At 36.8% G+C, this 21,932-nt stretch overlaps 1 protein-coding gene across 1 annotated transcript in view; it reads left to right on the forward strand.

Annotated features, from left to right (window-relative positions):
- adgra2 (adhesion G protein-coupled receptor A2) overlaps window positions 1-21,932 on the forward strand; it is a 106,322-nt gene that overhangs the window by 29,715 nt on the left and 54,675 nt on the right. The window contains exon 2 of the mRNA XM_039682570.2: window positions 18,146-18,217. Within this exon, the coding sequence (XP_039538504.2) occupies window positions 18,146-18,217 (72 nt within the window). The remainder of the gene's footprint in view (window positions 1-18,145; window positions 18,218-21,932) is intronic.

The raw sequence follows: 21,932 nt of genomic DNA on the forward strand, positions 1-21,932 counted from the left end.
GTTAAGGGTATTTCAACATGCCACATTTGCTAGACAGAGTACTTTCTTTTCTGATAACCTCCACTTCAGTGTGAGGCCTGTGATAGGACACACACACACACACACACACACACACACACACATTGTGTAGTACAGAGACTAGTGGCCCCACTTAAGCTCAGAAACCCAGTCAGACAACAGAGATACGGGTTCCCTATGATCTCCCTCAACTCTCTCTATATGTATTCATCATGCACCGCTTCATCACTCCTTACCTCCTCATCCCTCCTCTTCCCTTCCGTCTGATATGGTATAATGTATACAGCATGGTCTTGGAGATCACTGTCATTATTGCCATTAGAAGCAAGGAAAGTATGCATGAGAAAACAACCAACGGTACAACAATAACACAAGACGAAAATGCCAAAATAGTGTGTACGACCAACAGCAGCTAAAAAAGTTTCAGATGGATACGGTGTGTCCAACGCATTCTCATCCTTTAACGTCATATATAGAACGCTATATGCAAAAACGGCGCTATACTACGCACATGGCACCCGTTATGGTTAATATAACACGTGCTGTGAGGGCTAAGTTTAGGTGTGGGGTATGGGTGTGCGTCAGTGGTGGAATGTAACGAAGTACAAATACTTTGTTACTTTACTTAAGTAAATTTTTCACGTATCTTTACTTTACTTAAGTAGAATAAATAGTGCATACTTTTTACTTTTACTTCGTTACATTTTGCAGCAATTATTATACTTTCTACTCCACTACATTTCTACAACTTCTGTTACATTTTCATTACATTTTCTGATCAGTTTTTCCCCCGCCAAAACATAATCTGACCGTCCGTTCGTTGCACGTTTGTCTCACCAGTGACGTTTGGTTGCCATAGATTCATCAACTAAATACGTCTCGCACGCAGTTTGTTTATCGTGCAATTTATACACGAAGTGTGTAATATACTTTTACAATAATTTGGTTATGATTATGGCAAGCCAAGACGTTCAGAATTACGCCATAAATTAATCGCATTTACTGCCAAACATAGTTATTAACATATAGTAAGGATAAGCATGGCTTATATTGCCTAATTGCAAGCTTGTTTCAGAAATGGTGACAACAATTTTTTTCCATCATTATTGAACATCATTATAGGAGTATTAGGTTGAATGTTTTATTAATTATTAGAACATAGTCATTAAGAGAATCAATTATTATGCAAGTACTTTTACTTTTAATACTTAAAGTACATTTAAAATCAGGTACTTTTTACTTAAGTATGGTTGTCATTGTGTTACTTCTACTTTTACTAAAGTAAATATTTATCTGGTTATTTGTACTTTTACTTAAGTACTGAGATTCAGTACGTCCTCCACCACTGGTGTGCGTGTCATATTCACGCTAAAGGATTTATAACGTCTTGGGTTCGCGTGTTATATTAACGATAAATGGTGCCATGTGCGTAATATAGCGCCTTTTTTGCATATAGCGTTCTATATGACGTTAAAGGATGAGAACGGGCTGGTGTGTCCTTTGAGCTCATTTTGTTCTCATTGAGAAACTATGCCCTGTGTTACTCCTGGTATTAAAATGCATTTTCGATCACAAGTGGACGACGCTGAATACAGGTGTAAATGAGGTCTGAAACTTTTGCACTCCCCAAGTCGAAAACGCATTCGACCCGATTATATGGAAGCACGCTAGCCAGGCGGGATTTCAACTTAGTCCGCTGAAGAACAAAGTTAGGTTCAGGACAAAAACATAGCAAGCAAGATTATCGTTCAACATGCCTGATACTCTAACACATTGTTATATGCATTCACAGTGTTCGGTGTCGACTTGTGGCTATCAGAGCAGAAACGAAAGCTTGCTGCTCTCCATATGTTATACCGTCGCCTTCCGTTGCATTCATAAAGTATTGAAAGATCTGAAAAATCCCAGCCATAAACCCCCCTCTCAATGTAATAATCAGGACAGAAGTGTTTGAAAGTGGATAAAAGAGACAGATTAAATCACTAAGCCTATGGGTGTAAACAGGTAAAGTAAGTGTCTCCCTACCTGTGATCCGATCGACCAATATGTGTCTAAACCAGGTGTAAACGGCCCATGAGACTAACACTAGTAGAATAAAAGTCAGTTACATGCCTTTAACTAAGACCATCAAACGAAACTGAAAACTGTTTGGTCTCTTTCAAGGAAAGTAGGGTCACTCGGTGGCTTTAAAGGCTAATTTCTCACTGAGGCAGAAGTAGGACAAATCTGAATTATATTATTTGCTCTGTGATCTGATTGCTATGATTTTCAGAACTGGAATTTTAAGGAAAAACAGGTTTAATTAATGGTCATGTCCTGCTATCGGGACAACTGGCGCTCCCTTTTTTATTGCCTTTTTTTCATATGACATATTTTAGTAATCATCATAGATTAGGTATCATTAGAAAGCTTACAAACTCAGTTTGTAAGCTCGTAAACTCGTCTAGTTTTGAAATTAGACGATTGAGAGGTCTTTTAAACGAGGAGCTTCAAACTATATTGTGTTTTGCCCCTCTGCTCCGTCGCTGTGTGTGTTCTTAAAGAGAAACACAGTCTTTTCAGCTGGACATTAAAAATCGCTATTTTTCTGCACTAAACTAGTGAATTTTCCCAAGATATATTCAGAGATGATAGACAAGATGTTATAGAATAATAATTTAATAAAAACCCAATTTTGACAAAAAACTGACATTCAATCTATATTTAGACTCTACTGAAAACGTACCAGTGCGACATCCGACGGGTTTTCCCAGATCGCATCACATATATATTTTACAGTGTGAACAGCACAAATCTCTGATCTGATCTTCTGATTTGGGACACTTCCATATGTGGTCCTGAATCAGATACATATCGGAGTTCATCACGTCACTCTAGATCGACATTCGCAACAGTTCTGTGCTGACGGCAGTCACTCCAAAGATTTTACACACTGGTCGTTCTTCGGACACTCAGTGAATTTGGAAGACAGATGTGAAGATAGTCAGTGGATGGACAGAGAGGTGATTGTAATCAGTGAGCATTACGGTGACAGGAAACTTTAGGGGTCGTTTCGCTTCTCTGCGTCCTCTTAATTCATATTATAAAACGGTTAGTTCCAATCCTTGATTCTGATTGGTCAATAGCTGTGCTTTATTAATGATAAAACACTGCTATGACCGCTTCACCCAACGGTTCTATTTATCAATGTGCAACACTGCGGTTCCTATGTTGTTTTTATTTGAGCTTTCGGTTACACTTTAGAATATGGTTCCTTCGTTAATGAATAACTACACAAGAACCAATGAGTAACACAATATTAACAATCTAGTAACTATTATTAACTAACAAGAAACTCTGATTAACGAACTAGTAAGTAATAGCGCACAGACGAAAGTGGTAGTTCACTATTAAGTAATCAATAACTACTATTTTTTTAATGCTTCCCAGAGAACTACTGAAAAATGTATTAAAAATCTAGTAACTACTGTTAACTAAAAGAAACTCTTATTAACAAATTAGTAAGTAATTGCTCACAGATGAAAGTGGTACTAGATACTTCTGTGGGAATTACTAATTATTTGGATCCGTATTATAAAGTGAAGATCATTGGAACTAACTAGTAATTACTCAAGTGTTACTAAAGACATTTTCTAAAAGTATACTAAAGTTCACCAAAAATCTCAAACGGTTGCACAGATCATGACTAGATCATGTAGTAACACTTGAGTAATTACTAGTTAGTTCCAATGATCTTCACTTTATAATACGGATCCAAATAATTAGTAATTCCCACAGAAGTATCTAGTAACACTTTCATCTGTGCGCTATTACGTACTAGTTCGTTAATCAGAGTTTCTTGTTAGTTAATAATAGTTACTAGATTGTTAATATTGTGTTACTCATTGGTTCTTGTGTAGTTATTCATTAACGAAGGAACAATATTCTAAAGTGTAATCGAGCTTTCTTGCATATTACACATTGGAACGTTGTAGGGACTATTTTTTTCTAATGAAGTTGCACTAATACATTTTTTATTTTTTTACTTAATATTTTTATTGTGTGGTAATCGTTTTATAAAAGCAATAAGGTACTCGAGGCAAGTGCTGTATCGTGAATAAGTAACGGCTGAATGGGTTACTCCGCTTCACGTCATGCCTAACAACGCCCTTCAGCCGTTACTACAGCACAGCCTCTCGTACCTTATTGCTTGCTTATACTCCGCACCTAAATGTGTAATTACACTTCTAACAAGGACAACTTTATATAAAGTTTAACCAAAAAAAAAAAAAATTCGACATTTGTGTCAAATTAAACATGGCGTCTCTTCTGAGGTCAATAAAGCAGTTGTTAATAATGTGCCGTAGGCGTCTCGGGCAAAGAGGAGGTCCCTTTAATGGGAGCTTGTTGGCTAAACTCTGCTCAGCATTATTAAATTTAAATCCCACTGTGTGATTCCCATCCAGTCTGCGGTTCTTCTGTTTGGCTCCAGAGGTATAGAGAAAATGAAGTAATATTATGAGACGTCTCTAAATGACGCTGAAGTACCGGTACTGAGAATCACATGTAAAGCACACGCAAACTAATACAGGCATGACGAATGTTGGGTTTGCTGCTAATCTCCTTAATCGTGGCTAAATATGGTATCTTGGTAAATATGTTGGTATCTTTTCATAAGAAAGAAAGAGAGGAGACTCTGGGTCCCTTTTAAAAATTAAATGGACTGAAATGTATTTAATGTGCACTTGTAGTTTACTTAGAATATTGAAAAGTATATTTCAATAAAACTATACTTTCATATAGTATAATATTAGTGACATAAAGTGTGTACTTAAAGAGTGTACACTTTCATGACTGTTTTTTAACACACTTATGTGCAGTTTAACAAAAAAACACAGTTTGTAATCATGTCAAATTAAAAGTTTTATTTTAATTTATTTTATTTGAACTTTTTTTCGTTTTAATGCATTTAAAAAAGTTTAATAACATGTAAAGTACTTTATTATAATTGACTCTGTAATGTATTATTTATACATTGAAAGTTAATATATTTAAAATGTACTTTTAAAATGGCAGCTTCATCTTTACAAATGTATACAGTTAAGTTTAAATAATTATGTAATAGATGATATACAAGTTTCAAAATAATGAAATGGCATTGAAGTGTACTTATTTTATATTTACTTAATAAACTATAAACTAGTTTAGCATACATTTTTGTCAGTACATTCAGCAGTAGACAATAACAATATTTCAAAAGCAATACAAATCATTTTTAAATATGTAAATATCATAGAATAGGTCAAAAAACACTCAAATAATTGCATTTAATATTAATTTATTTGTTCAACAAGTGTATAAAACATGACAGGACGTAAGTATGTTCTTTTAAAGTAAGTTATTTCTGTAATAATACTTCTTTTAAACATATGTTAAGTGTACTTCTTTTCTCAAGAGGTAACATTGTGCCAATTGACCTGTGTGTGCGTTGCACACGTGCTTGTGTGTTTGTCTTTTAGGACAAAATTGTCTAATAGGACGTCTGACATTGTTAAGGATGTCCTAAAATAAGTTGTTTTAAAGTTTCAGGTCTCCTATAGGCAAAAGACCATTTAGCTGTCCGAGGGACAAACTGACAGGACTGTTGTTTCGTCTCAGAGGCCTTGCGGTTTGAAGAGACAAATTGAGCCAAACCACTCCAGCGAGTGGCAAAGAACAGGGAGGAACTGAAAACCACTGCAGTCACAGAGGAAACACTCGTCCTTGACAGACTGCATCACATTATGCTTCCACACCTCAGCAGGACGCTGTGATCTTGACTTATTATACTGTAGCAGATTTGTGATACAATATATTTGAGCATGTCTTTCGAAACCCATCAGGCTAATGCACGATATTTGACATGGCGCACATGGCCTCAACTGTACAAAGGGATGCATGAAGTCCTTTTGTCTCTGATGTAATTATAATAATTATAGCACGCTGAGTGGTATCAGAGCTCAGATGACTGATGGGGTATGTCTTAAATGTCACTGCTGATTTTGACAATTCAATTAAGGAGCTTTAGACTGGTCTGGTTTGTGTAGGTTAGCTGTTTTACTGAGGTCTGCTGTTTGAAGGACAGAGCCACTGCTACTAAGAAGGACCAGTTCAAGTTTGTCTGTTTTTTGTCATATTTCTTTCCCCCAGTTCACTTACGGGTACCTTATTGATTCCTTTTACTTCTTTATGTGGTATTGTATACACTACCAGTCAAGAGTTTTGGATTGGTAAGATTTTTAATGTTTTTAAAAGACGTCTCTTCTGCTCACCGAGACTGCATTTATTTGATTAAAAATACAATAAGAATAGTATTACAATTTAAAACGACTTTTTTTCTATGTGAATGTAGTAAAGTTTAATTTATTCCTGTTATCAAAGCTGAATTTTCAGCATCATTACTCCAGTTTTCAGTTCCCCATGATCCTTCAGAAATCATTCTAGTAGAGTGCCGAAGTTACGACGTCACTCTGTTGGCCAAAACGTGGAAGTGAGTTAGCATTTTAACATTCCCGGTTCCCTCGCACTAAAGTCTATGGGATTTTTGAATGGGTTTTTGCTAAATCGCCTGAAATATGATCTGTGGTGAACAAAGCGTCTAAATATTTTCACGTTTTGATCTATGACATAGAACACACAGACTTACTTATGTTGTTTTAAACTTTAATGTGTCTGCTTGTGTTTTTTAAAATCTTTATATAGACTTCAAAATGTATAAATTTTGGATTAACTTGCAAAGATGATCTTGATAGACAAAATGTGTAAAGGTCAAAACTCTTTGTTAAACACAAATCTTATTTTTTTGCGATTTTCCAAAAGTCTATAGGGAAAATGCATAGCTTTTCCACCGAGGGAACCCATGCGCCACTAACTTCCGAGTTGTCCTACACAGTGACGTCATCACTTCCACACTCTATATGATGATTTGATGTTAAAAATAAAATTTGATGAGTAGACAGTTCAAAAGAACAGCATTTATCTGAAAAATAATCTTTTGAAACATTATGAATGTCTTTTACTGTAACTTTTGATCAATTTAATTCATCCTTGATGAATAAAAGTATTGATTTCTTTTATTTATTTCACCCCCCAAAAAATCTTACTAACCCCAAACGGTAGTGTTTAATGTTACAAAAGCTTTCTATTTCAGATAAATGCAGTTCTTTTGCACTTTCTATTCATCAAAGAATCCTGAAAAAAAAAAAAATAATAATAATAATATATATATATATATATATATATATATATATATATAGAATTTTTATTTAAACTTTTTTATCAACATTGACAACAATGAGAAATGTTTCTTGAGCATCAAATCATATTAGAACGATTTAATCATGTGACACTGAAGTAATGATGCTGAAAATTCAGCTTTGCATATTTTAAATTGTAATAATATTTCACAATATTACTGCTTACTGCTTTAAAAAAAAAAAAAAAAAAAAAAAAAAAGCTTTTAATAAATGGAGCTTTGGTGAGCTGAAGAGACTTCTTACCTTAAAAAAAATCTTACCGATCCAAAACTTTTGCCTGCTACTGTGTTTATTTTTATTTTCAAAAGTAGCGACATACTCTTTTCAATGGCTCCTACTTAACACATGCTGTTCAGTTCTGCATTCTCAACATGTTATAATGATATTTAAACATGACTGCATTAAACTAAATCATGTCAATTTTGATTTCAAGTAGCAAGACATTTGTTCTCTCTTTTGATTGCTCTCTTTATACTCATCCTCTAACTGGATTCCTGTCCTGTTTTCCTCCCTTCCTAGCTTTTATCTTTGTCTTGTCATATCATTCTTATCTCTTCCCCTCATTCTGTTGTCCACCTGCTCTCACTCTCTGGCCTGTCCATCACACAGCAGAGCAGGAAGCGCTCTGGGGTTGACCTCTGACCTCAGTCAGCCGAGCTCTGTATAAACAGCTCATTTTCTCCACTTCCTGTTTAGCTGAACAGGAGCACCGCCTGTTTCAGTTTGTTTACAGAGCGGACCGCTTCAAGTTCTTGTGTGCGTGTGTGTACGCAGCATGTTTTTCGGTGTGTATTTTCGTATGCGGGTGTCAGTGTGTGCGGATCCCTGCCTGCTGTTCTATTCAGAACAATGCAGTTTGTTTCCTTGTATAAGATCCTATGGAAGTCTGTTTTCGCCTCAAAGTAGAAAACAAACAAAAAAAACGATTCTCACATTTCTAATATTTCTCACAATTAAGGATTTTTTTTCTCATGACTTTATATCTCACAGTTGTGACATTATATCTCTTAATTGCAACATTACAACTCAAATTATGAACAAAACCTTTTATTCCTTGCACAATATAGTGACTTTTTACATTACATAACTGGCAGTTGCTTTTTTTCTAAAGTGGCTATTTGCATTCAAGGAAGGCCTACACGTTTTCATGCTTTCTTGTGACTTTATCTCACAAATGTGACATTGTAATTCACAGTATGACTTCATAATTCATAATCATGACTATAGCTCACAATTGCAGCTTTATAAATGACAGAATTGCCAAATTTACACTGCAAAGGTGGCACAGAAGCGCTTCTGAAATGGCAGACCGTTTACTGCTGCTCAGAGGTGGCATAATGCATTTACAACTATGCTTTGAAGCTAGGTCAGAGCTGGCATAATTAAATCTGGATCACAATATGACTTCATGGCTCATAGTCACTATACTGTATATAAATTGTGGCTAGATCATTCAATTTCATAACTCACAATTGTGAGTGAATCTGTTCCATCACATCCCAAAGATACTGTATTGGGTTGAGATCTGGTGACTGTGGGGCCATTTTAGTTCAGTGAACTCATTGTCATGTTCAAGAAACCAATTTGAAATGATTCCAGCTTTGTGTCATGGTGCATTATCCTGCTGGAAGTAGCCATCAGATGATGGGTACCTGGTGGCCATAAAGGGATGGACATGGTCAGAAACAATGCTCAGGTAGGCCGTGGCATTTAAACAATGTCCAATTGGCACTAAGGGGCCTAAAGTGTGCCAAGAAAACATCAGCCACACCATTACAACACCACCACCAGCCTGCACAGTGGTAACAAGGCATGACGGATCCATGTTCTCATTCTGTTTACGCCAAATTCTGACTCTACCATCTGAATGTCTCAACAGAAATCGAGACTCATCAGACCAGGCAACATTTTTCAGGTCTTCAAACTGTCCAAAATTCGCTGAGCTCTTGTAAATTGTAGCCTCTTTTTCCTATTTGTAGTGGAGATGAGTGGTACCCGGTGGGGTCTTCTGCTGTTCTGACGCCTCAAAGTGGTCTACAACAGCAAAAGACACCACCGGGTACTACTCATCTCCACTACAAATAGGAAAAAGTGGCTACATTTTGCAAGAGCTCACCAAAATTGGACAGTAAAATACTCAGACCGGCCCGTCTGGCACCAACAACCATGCCATGCTCAAAATTGCTTAAATCACCTTTCTTTCCCATTCTGACGTTCAGTTTGGAATTCAGGAGATTGTCTTGACCAGGACTACACCCCTAAATTCATTGAAGCAACTGCCATGTGATTGGTTGATTAGATAATTGCACTAATGAGAAATTGAAAGGTGTTCCTAATAATCCTTTACATAAGTGTATATTTTGAATTTTTTATGTTTTTTTTTGTTGTGATTTTGATATAAAATCTCACAATTTTACTTCATTTGTTTTTTAAACTTTACCTCACAATTACATTTTTTTTTACTTTGAGAAAGAAACAGCTTCTTCAAAATCCAGATTTTGGAAAAGGGATTCACATGACGAAGGTTTTGTACGACTGCATGTAGAAATGTACTGTATGCATCATATAATATCACAAATAGTATCAAAAACACAGTTGTCGTGCAAATGAACGGCCAGAACGCATTAAAAGTTTTCTGTTTTCATTTAAAACTGTCGTATAAGTGGTCCCTAAGTTAATAACTAATTATCTTTGCAACAGAAGTGAATCAATCAAAAACTTACTTTACCTGGACAATAACAATAACTTCATTCTAGAGCTGCTGTAAAGCCAAAACAATCTCTGTTACTGCAATTTCCTATTATCACTGTAAAGCTGATTTGAAATATGATATTGTTTAAAGCACTATATTAATAAATATGACTTGACTTGACTTAATGTATATACACAGACATACTAACACAAGCCACTTACAGCAACCCAAGACCTTACATGACACATAACCTCCACACGTTCGCTTTCTAAATGGTTTCTGACTCATTGCTATCTATAGCTCTATAGTCTCTGGGTCCAATTAACCGTTTGTGTTTTTGCCAGTGATATCTCTCAGTCTCTCTCTGTATTAAATTATGCAGCAGATCTGTCTGGTTTTCAGCTTTTATCTAGTGTCTGGCTTCAGTTAGTTGACGGTTGGTGTGCCCAACCAGAGCATCAGGCGGGGTAGATCAGGGTCAAAGAGCTATTTGAAGATCTGTTCGGCTGGCCGTGTCCCAGTACTGTGTGTCCTGATCCTCCCTACATCCTGCAACAGTAGGATGACTGCAGTCGGTTAGTGGTTTGGAGTAGTCACCCTTAGTAATGACCTGACAAAGGCAAGATGTCATTTTCATTCACTTTGAGCCAAAACCCAAAGACTCGCTTTTGGGGCACTTGTGTTGGTTCTGAAATGTCCCCTTTAATTTACTTTAATTAGATGGCAGGATGTAGTTTAGCTGTGTGTTTGTCCACACATGTGCACATATGCGGGAAGTCATTAGCGAGGTTGCTAGCGTTAGCATTAGTCATACAAAAAGCAGCTGTGAAAATCTGTTGATAGGTTTTAGGTATAATAGCACAACGTTACGTATAGTACTGCTTTTTTGTGTGAACAAAGCACAGTCTGGACAAATGTAAAAAGCGACAAATGTAATGATTACTCCAAAACAGAGTAATGGCAAGATTGAGTTAAGATTAATTTTCACACTCAGTTTTATCTAAGCATAGTTCAGCCAAATCATATCTCTCAGAAGAGCAGATTTTTGTAGGAACTGCATTTTGTCTTTGGACAGTATAGGGAGTTTGTTTACATTACACACATGGCACATGCTTTTATCTAAAATGACTTGTATTTAAAGCTGCAGTCCGGCATTTTTCCTCTTTGTCGCCATCTCTGTTGCAGTCATTCACGGAATTATCAACTTTACGTTGTACTTCAACACCCTCAACACAGCACAGCATGGATGAACACAATGTTTGAGGAGACTACCCAGACAGCAAACTGACATTGAATCAATGTGGAAACGACGTCTCTCATGACATCGAAACAACGTTGATTTTGCTCATCGAATTAACGTTGAACCAACGTCAGACGCGGCATTCTTCAAAGCTAAATGAAAATCGAAAATTGGTTTGCTTTCATAACGTTGAAACAACGCGTTGATTTAAAGTTGATTTTCCGTTAGTTTTGAAAGAATGACGCGTCTGACGTTGGTTCAACGTTAATTCGATGAGCAAAACAATGTCAGATCAACGTTGTTTCGATGTCATATTTCCACGTTGATTCAATGTCAGTTTGCTATCTGGGTATGCTATACTGGCATTCAGAATCACAGATTATTCTTTTTGGAAGTATGACCAAAGTTTCACCAGAAAATGTCCTCTGAACTAGAAAGAAACATCCACTTTTGTTCTGGTTCTGACATTGCAGTAAATCGAGCTGCTTAAATCTAACAATTGTTTTTGAGTTATCATATCACACAAAACCATGCAAATTATACTTTGTTCTCAAATTGATAATATTAACAACGTAAGCAAGCATTGCGTGACTACATGTAATGTCCTTCCGAGATGTATCCTTGTTTTCGCATGGGTCCGGTTGCAGTCTCTTTTTTTCTGTAACCACTCAGAAGTCCGAACCATATGTTACAGCGGTTGAATCTGTTGTAACTGGTGATTGTCGTTTGAACCTTTCTGGATCCGCCATCAAATTGATAAGTTTAATTACGGTGTATCAAGTGCTGTGAGAAAAGGTTATAAATCTCCACCTTCAACATCCTCACACGCAATAAACCCTACTGGCCGAGACTCCTTTATGTGTACAGATGTGGCGTAATGACAAAAAGACATGCTCAAATCTCCCAATGAAATCCACCAGTACCACTGGAATTAAAAACATCATTACAAGCTTACCGATTTAAATCGAGGTAAGGCAATCAAATCGTTTTGAACACTGGCTGGTTATGTATTTTCTCAAATATGTATTTTGGATCATTTTTAACCCCAAAAAAGCTACAGACTGCAGCTTTAAGGTATACATTTTTTATTCCCTACTAATCGAACCCATGACCTTGGCATTGCTATTTGGAACGGAGGCCAGCTAGTAAGAGCTGTTCGAGTAAACCTCACACCCTTGGCCTCAAGAGGTGCACTAGCGACTTATCCTTTAGCGTCCTTGTTAACGTGCCTGCCTTCCAGTTTGAATCCCACTCGGGACCAAGTAGAACCAGAAGGGTATCCCAAGTAGAACCAGAAGGGTAACATTGGAGCCGTCACCCGGATTGGAGTGAGGTTTAGGGGTTGAGTGTAACGGAGGCCAGCTAAGAGCTGTGTGAGTAAATGTTATTCTCCTGGCCTCAAGAGGCACTCTAGTGACTGATGTTAGAGGCTTTGGTCTATAGGTTCCTTGTTAACGTGCCCGCCTCCCATGGAGGGAAACATCGGTTCAAATCCCGCTTGGATCGGTGCCAGTTGAACCAGAGGGGTTACACTAATGCCATTCTATACTAGATTTTACATAAAAAAGTGTTTGCACAAAAAGTGGCTGCCTTGACTGCTTTTTTGGTTAAATCTGCTCATTAACTTTTGTGACAAGGCAGGAAATAAGATGAACCAGCTGCTGATTTGCAAACGGAAGCAGTCACACACTCTTTCTCAACGAATGCACACACTCATACTGCAAACACATTCTTAAGTCCTGATTGGTAACACACTTCCTAACGACAAGAGAATATAGAGCCAGTTCTGGTCTATTAGGCTGTGACACATTGAGGACAGTCGAAAGAGGAACATGAATCACTAAAGCACACTTTAGAAAGTTTTCAGGATTTATATGCAGTTATATAATGGATAATTACAACTCTAAAGTCTGATTGGATAAAGCCAGGTGTACACTATGGTCATGATGTTTACTGTCTTTAACTGTGTGTTTATTGTTGTCACTCTTTGACAAGCACAAGCCTGAAGTGTCTGAAGTCTGATGTGGGCGAGGAAAAGAGGGAATTTTCTTTATGCTTTATGCAACATATCAAACCCTAAACATAACCGTTAGTTTTAACAAAAGCAAACATGTCACATTTGTTGAAGCAACCATGTCATTTTAGCTGGAGCTACAAGTCTTTAAAGGCCATGTTGCAGGGTTAATTTTTCAACGAATTTGTGCAATTTGCTTATTGGTAATAAACATTTAAACTGTTATCCATTGTATTTTACGTTGTTGTGTATCACAAAACAGATTAATAAGAAAAAGTAGGTACTATCTTACAGCGGTTGGCAACGATTCTCCTGCATTGTTGCATTGCATTACGTACGTAACCTTGGGAAGAGAATTTACCAAAGCCCGCTCTGAGAGCAAGTTACAGTAAATACATAGATATAGATAGACTAGGTATATAGATAGACAGATAGATAGATATTGATATAGATAGATAGGCTAGTATAGAGAGAGATAGGCAGAAAACCAGATAGCATAATGTTAGCATAGATAGCTAGCAGCTAGCTAGCTAGCTAGCTAGCTAGATAGATAGATAGATAGATAGATAGATAGATAGATAGATAGATAGATAGATAGATAGATAGATAGATAGATAGATAGATAGATAGATAGATAGATAGATAGATAGATAGATAGATATAGATGGATGGATGGATGGATGGATGGATGGATGGATGGATGGATAGATAGATAGATAGATAGATAGATAGATAGATAGATAGATAGATAGATAGATAGATAGATAGATAGATAGATAGATAGATAGATAGATAGAAATTGTAACGTAAAGTTCCAACTAGAGGCTTTGTAACTACTAGCTAGTTTGTAACTAACTCTTTACTTTATTCCGTTGCACCATTTGTTCCTAAGGTAGAACGTAGCTAGTAAGTCGTAAACTCTCCGTAAATTAATGCGTAGTCGCATAATATGACGTTTAGAGCTGCCGTTTAGAGATGAGCCAATAGCAGCCTTCAAATGCGTGAGCAGAAGTTGTGTGGAAATGCCGTGAATTTCAGTTTATCCTTTATTCTAACTTCTTTTGCCTCACGTTACTAACGCTAAAAATAAGTTTCCATTTAATACGATACTTGATCATGAATAACATAAGTGTTTTTATATATGAATAACATTCAGAAAGTGTATTTGAAATGAAATTAATAAGCATCAATGAATAAATATTGATACAAAAAACAAGAAATTGCATTTATTGATTATGATGGATATTTGACATGCACAACATGTACCGATGCACACAGTGGCGCTGTTTAGGACGGGTTCATGTTAAAGAGCTGCTAACAAAGTAATCTTTTCACATAATGTTCTCTCTCTTAAATTGTAAGTGAGTGTAAATGTCAGCATTGTCATATATGTGTAGAGAATTGAAGTCTGTCAGGTAAAAGAAGAGCTTATTAATGCAGTTTATCTATCTGACATTTTAGTCCAACCGTTACTCCTTAATGCCGTAAATATTTAGTTGGAACGTACAGTTACGTTTAAACTAAGTTTAATGGTGCAACAGAAAAATATTTAGTAGTGCGCAAATTGTAATTTGGTGCCCATTTACGTCGAAACTAGGCTAAGTTGTAATTTACGCACAGTTGGTGCAACCAGCCCCCGGTACTTATCTGGACTAACGTCATGATCACTGCCACTAGATATAAAGAAAACATTGATTTTTCACTTACTTCAGTGCTATTTAATGACAGTAAAAAAAAATGCAAATAAAAATGTGTTGTTATTGTGTGCTGCTGCTCATAGACTAGCTCTAGTGCTCAATGATAGCAACTCACCAGGACACTTCACCAACTCTCCACTTATTCTCATCGGACCATGCATTTAATTGGCTTTGATGGCCATCAGTTCTTGGCATTTCCTCCTTTGCCCTCTCACGTCTGGCAGGTTTGAAATTATACGGCTGCGAGCCATCATACATGTTGGCTCTTGCCACCTCTTCCTCATCCCAGTCAGTCACTATAATTCTAATACTAGGCTGAGGCTACCTTTCCTCCACTTCTCCCCAATGTGACATCATCACAGAATTACGTTAAAAAATGTTAATACCAAAACCGTAAAAAAAATTGGTCTTTAAGACCATTTTTGGGACATTTTAAAAATGACATACATATCTTGAGTGATTTATGTACCCATTAATCGACAGTGGTGCAACCCTGCAACACGGCCTTTAAGCTCTAACTCGTGTTTCACTGGACTCACTGAACTTCAAAATGTATTTGTTACAAATGATGCACTATCGTAAAAATGATTTGAGGCCATAAAATGGTATTGTGCAAGGAAACGCCTCATGAAAATAAACCTTTTTAATAATCAATTACAGGCTATGTTTTCATAATGTTGTGTGAATAATCTGCATTGGTTTAGCAAAAATGTAGGTGGAGGAATGTTTTTTTTCCAATGAGACTGTTGGTGTGTTGACTATTTTAAAAGGCTTAGAACATATTGCTGTATTATTTTGCATGAATAAACAGTTGGGCTAATGAACGCTGCAGGACCAACGAAATATATATACTTCAGAAAAGTTGATATCTATATTGATCTAATGTGAATTTTTTTAGTCAGCAGTAAATTATTCACCCCATCTATCTTATTGTGAACAATTCATATACTCATGTTTCATTTTTTTAAAGATGTTTTGACCTTGTAATGTTTAATCAAAACACTAGACCTTCTCTCTAGTGACATTTTTAAGGACTTAAAGTTCACTTAAACCTCACTCCTGCTGATCTGTCACTACTTCCATTTCATTGCAACTTTAACTCACATTCCTGTTCCAGTCCATGCTGCTCCAAAGAAAATAAATCTTAGTCTTTGCAATCTTTGATCAAAATAAAAGTCTGCTTTCCTGTGAAATGATTTTCCTCTTCCGCTAACGTCTCTTTGGCCTATTTTTTTTTTTTCCACGTAGACTTGAAAATAAATTATGGTCCGGTTTCACAGACAGGGTTTAGGTTAAGTCAGCATTAGGCCTTAGTTCAAGTAGGACATTAAAGTAGCTTTTAGAAATGTGCCTTAGAAAAAAAAGGGGTACATTTATTATTTAAATGAATCTCTCTGTTATTTTAATTATAGTTTTACAAAGTCTTAGACTTTTGGACCCAACTTGATCTTGAAAAAATGAATTTGCATGTTATTTGTTGACTGATAAATTATTGAACAATGGTTTTATCATGTTGCAGTGGCTGCTGTATAAAAACATTGTCTTGCCTAAAATGTCCCACAAACTGTGGGAAAATAACCGAAATGAATGGCCTCTTTGATTGCTTCCGTATATGATTTAAAAACAGACAGAAATAGATCTGACATATAACACGCACAATGGCGGGATCGGTTTGCATTTGTTTGTTTTTGTTTGTCCATGTCAGCCACAAACCTAATGCAAACCGGTTTTACTCGTGAGCTTTATCCATACCAACATCCAAACGTCTCTCTCTCCTCCTCTTCTCTTTCCTCTCTTGCTTCTGATAAGACTCTCTCTGGTCTCAGGCCCATTAGCCAATGGCGAAAGGGATAATTGTCACGGAAAAGAGCCGGGCGCGCGTTTGATGTGGACCTCGACTTCCTTTTGATGTAAAAATGTATCCACTGTGATTATCAAGATTATGGCTTCCTCCCCCTCCTCTTCCTCATGCCCTCGCCCTTTCCATCCCTCCATTAAGCCGTGAAGATTAATTGGAAACAGCCCGTGTGATGGCTGAAGTTGATGCCGTTGTCTTCATACATGTAGCTGTCGGGTTGCTTAATTTAAATCGTGTTTGGGCAGCATCCTTTCCCAGACGACGCTCTCCCTCTTCCTCTTGTTGGTTAAACACTGTCTTTATGTACAGTGTACACATTACATAATATTACATTAGTGTTTATTAATAACTATGGACACTTTTGTGTAACTATGGGCACTTTTTCTGTGCATCTCTGAAATAGCAATCTGACTTAAGGGTTTAGGGTCAATCCGATTTTTTTTTGTTAAAAAAGTGAAAACTTTTATTCAGCAAGGATGCTTTAAATTGATCAAGTTACAGTAAAGATATTTATTATGTTACACATATCTATGTCAAATAAATGCTGTTGCAGTTTCTATTAATAAAAGAGTCCTGAGAAAATGGGTTATGATTTGGTATATGTATGGATCTACATAACTAATGTAGTCTGGCTTGTATTTTCTTATACTCTGTCGATTGGTTTTCGAGAACGAGGGGATTTCGCAACGATTCGGTTTGGTCAACTTTCCTTGCAAAACTATAAATATCAGCAAATTTAATTGTTTATTAAAAGAATTTACTGTACTGCTGAAAATGACAAATTCTGCTGCTGAACATTTAAATAGTTGGTCAGTGTTTGCTTAAGCAGTTTGCTGCACTTTCAGAGTTCCATTGAAACCCTCCACCTTCCCCAGCTCCACCTGTATAGATTGGCTACTACGGTAAATTTCATACAGTAGGTGCTGTTTGTGCAGCAGCAGTAGCTCTTACGTGCTCACAGCAGTGTGTTTGTGTATGCACTGGCAGTAGCAAGTCTCTGTACTTCTACATTCTATATATACCAGAATCTAAAGCTGCAGTCAAAGGGTTTGAAGGCAGCAAATGAAGAATATGTGTGAGAGTTGGCGAGCGTACTTGTCTGAGGTGCCTAGCCATATAAGCACGTTTGTGTCAAGGTGTTTACTATTATATGCGTGTTTGTGTTGGACATGCGCTTGTGTGTTTTGGTTCTGCATGCGTGTTGGCAAGGGTGTGTATGACAGTGTGTGAGTGAGGCCTGTTTTCATTGGATGCATGGATGGATTCTATTTTATATCGCTGTCTGTGAATGTGTGATTAGTGACTGTCATCACAATGACTCATTTCATCTCTGCTTTTGCATTTCTTCACAGAAATCTGAGCAACAATCGTATACGTGTGCTGAAAAATGGCTCCTTCACCGGCTTGTACTCCCTCGAGAAGCTGTAAGTAAATCACTTTTTTGCCATCATTTTCATCACCATTGAAAGGCTTAGTGGTGTCTTTTGAGTCATTTTAGAGTCAAGTACTAAAACATTAAAATGAGTAACCAGTTACTTAACAAATAATATGTAACATCACCTATATTTATTTTATTCATAGTTTTTTCTTTGTGAAAATGCTGCCCAGACAGCAAACTGACATTGATTCAACGTGGAAACGACGTCTCTCATGACATTGAAACAACGTTGATTTTGCTCATCGAATTAACGTTGAACCAACGTCAGACGCGGCATTCTTCAAAAAATGAAAATCGAAAATTGGTTTGCTTTCATAACGTTGAAACAACGCGTTGATTTCAAGTTGATTTTCCGTTAGTTTTGAAAGAATGACGCGTCTGACGTTGGTTCAACGTTAATTCGATGAGCAAAACAATGTCAGATCAACGTTGTTTCGATGTCATATTTTCACGTTGATTCAATGTCAGTTTGCTATCTGGGTGTGGACTGCAAAAAACACGTTCTGTGTGAGAAGTCTCTGGGTCTGTTTCCTCTTTGGTTACCTCTTTCCAGCGTTTATGAAAAAAGTTGCCAGTCACATCCAGGATTTATGATAATTTTCAATGGCCTCCAAAATATTTTGTTCTATGAAAAGTATCTGGATAAGCGATATATATTAAAAGAAAGAACAGACCCTCTGCTTTTAAAGCCAATTTTGATTTATGTGCTGTTTAATCTTGATGATCGCGTTATTTTACATATTCATCTGCTTACATAATCTATCACTTGTTTCTGCTTCTTTTTTATCCTTGTTTTGATCAGGAGATTCAGTACTCTTTCAGAAGATGTGTTATAGCGCCCCCTAATGTATAACATTGAAAATGTCAATCTCAATGGTGGGGAAGAATAGTCCCACAAAGGACATTTCATTTCATTTTAAAGGGTTAGTTCACCCAAAAATGAAAATGAAGTCATTAATTACTCACCCCCATGCTGTACCAACCCCGTAAGTCCTTCGTTCGTCTTCGGAACAAAAATGAAGATATTTTTGGTTAAATTTGAGAGGTGGATCACTGCTACATAGGCTGCCTAAGGGATTGAAACTTGACGGCTCAGAAAGTCAATGAAGAAATGTTTATTCCATGTGACAACAGTGGCTCAACTATAAGTTTATCAAGCGACGAGAATACTTTTTGTGGGGAAAAACAAACAAAAATAACGACTTTATTCGACTATTCGTTTTCTTCCTTGTAGGCCTGAGACGAGAGTTCAAGAGATTTCCACGACGCATGCGTGAGAACTGAACTGAAGTAGTTGAAGGAGATCGCAATTCTCGCGTATGCGTCGTGGAAATCTCTTGAACTCTCGTCTCAGGCCAACAAGGTAAAAAAGGAATAGTCGAATAAAGTCGTTATTTTTGTTTGTTTTTTCGCACAAAAAGTATTCTCGTCGCTTGATAAAATTATACTTGAGCCACTGTAGTCACATGGGATATTTAAACATTTTCTTCATTGAATTTCTGGGCCGTCAAGTTTCGATCCCTTAGGCAGCCTATGTGGTAGTGAGACAGCTCTCAAATTTAATCAAAAATATCTTCATTTGTGTTCCGAAGACGAACGAAGGTCTTACAGGGTTGGTGCAGCATGGGGGTGAGTAATTAATGACTTCATTTTCATTTTTGGACATTTTCATCAATGGCGGGAAAGAGTTAAATTCAATGAAGAACAAGTCCAAATTATTTTGATAACACCATTTTACTTTAATTTGAACCAGAATGTCCTTTAATATTGAATATCGAATACTGAAGTCAACGCTGCCAGAGACCTGTTTGCTGCTATCTGTGAGTGTGGTGATACAGTAGGGAGGAAGGGTCGGTACGCGTGATTATCACAAACTATAGAGGAAAGAGTCTCATTACACCTCCATATATCACCCTGTGAAAAACTGCTCAGTCTAGAGAGATAATAGAGGAGGAGGAGAGGAGGCTCCCAGGGATTGAAGGAGGAAGAAATATGTTCTGTTGCTGACTGACCTGAAGTATTGTTGCATGATACTGACAGCTTGGCTATTTATTTTTAAGAATAAAATGGTCTTGCTCTTTATTGGCCAGTTCACAAAGTACGCATTTTTGCTGTCAAAAACTCAAGACCAGGTCAGTGGAATCTAGAATGATTAAAAAAGCATAAGGTCTGGAGACTATTTTTTTTTTTAGAAGTTTAATTTGAGCACATTGTTTTAGAATGCCATGTCAAACAAGAGATGGTGAAAAAAAAGTGAGCGCAAACATGTAAAGAGGTCATGACATTGAAAAACAATGGAAAAGTAGCGCAGTGGAATGAACAAAATCCATTCTGTGTGAAGCCCGCATATACAGTATAAAAATGATGACATGGGGTTCAATGGCTAACACAACATAATACTATAATATTATTTTTAGTGGACTAAAACATGTTTTATAATTCTAAAAAGTGTGTTTTTTATTGTGAGTGTGTGTGTATGAGGTCATTTGTGTGCGCACGTGCGTGTGCTCGTGTTCATGTGTGCACGTGTGCAGTGATTAGCCATGTGTGTGTAAGACAGGCCTGCTCTCTGTATGTAGGTGTTTTGTTTGGGGTAAAAGGATCTGATTTGCTTGTTTTTGCAAGTGCAGACAAGACCCCCGGGGAGCTGGGGAGGTCAAAGGTCAGAGAAACTGGAGCCGTGCCCGCAAACAGGCACTCGTACCTGGGATTGTAGTTAAACTGGGTTAGGATGGGGGTAGGGGTGTTTAAGTAAACCCACGGATGTTATACCTCTATTAGTGAAACATAATTTCCTTTCACTTTATGTTGGAAATCTTCAAAGAAACCAATTGTATTCTGCCTTTTTTTGGCGCCACATTTTTGGAGTCTTTCCTTGTTTCCCATGCTGATTTGCATCATATAATGCAGTTTTATTAAAACTCTAATAAACCAGGATTTGTGTTGCACTGTTGGTTACATAATTAGATGTTATCATTATGTTGATTATTAAACCCAATGCTTTGTTACGCCCGTTTCACACATACTCCGTGTGCAGTGCATGTGCGGTGCGTATACGGTCCAGGAGCAATTCGTGTTATAGTGCTTTCACATATGCTGCTTTTGCAGCGCGTAACTGATCGTGGCTGTACCACAAACACATTCTCACTATTTTTATTTCAAATTCAGAAGTTATGCAGCAACTTTTATTAAAATAAAAGTTTTGTCAGCATTGAGATTCTCTTTGTACACTTTTATAATCTTTAATGGACGTATGCACGTTTAAACACTATTTAAACAACGTAATATAATTCCATGCATGACTTATAAATATATATTAAGCTGCTCAAGCAAGTGGTCAAATATTTAACCATTAATTTATATTAAAATCGAAAACATTTTAAAGTAAAACTTAAAATTGACAAAACAATTTCTTAAAATTCTTTTGCATTCTTTTGTCTTTCTACTTCCACAAATGAGACGAGTGTCGTTCATTATGTCCTTGTTGAGGTAAATTGTAAATTGAGGTAAAGGTTGAGGTAAATTGTTCTTGCTTAAAACCCCGGTCTTCAAGTAAAAAGTTGAAAAGTAGTATTTAATGAAATGCATTTATGGTGAGATTACTACATTTTATTGAATTAAATACATTTATGGTGAAACTACTACATTTTCAGGTCAATCTGTGTTCATTTTGACCTTAAACCATGCGCTGTCACTTTCAT

The sequence above is a fragment of the Pimephales promelas genome, chromosome 14 (genome assembly GCF_988280905.1).
Source record: "Pimephales promelas chromosome 14, fPimPro1.hap1.1, whole genome shotgun sequence".
Taxonomy (NCBI): Eukaryota; Metazoa; Chordata; class Actinopteri; order Cypriniformes; family Leuciscidae; genus Pimephales; species Pimephales promelas.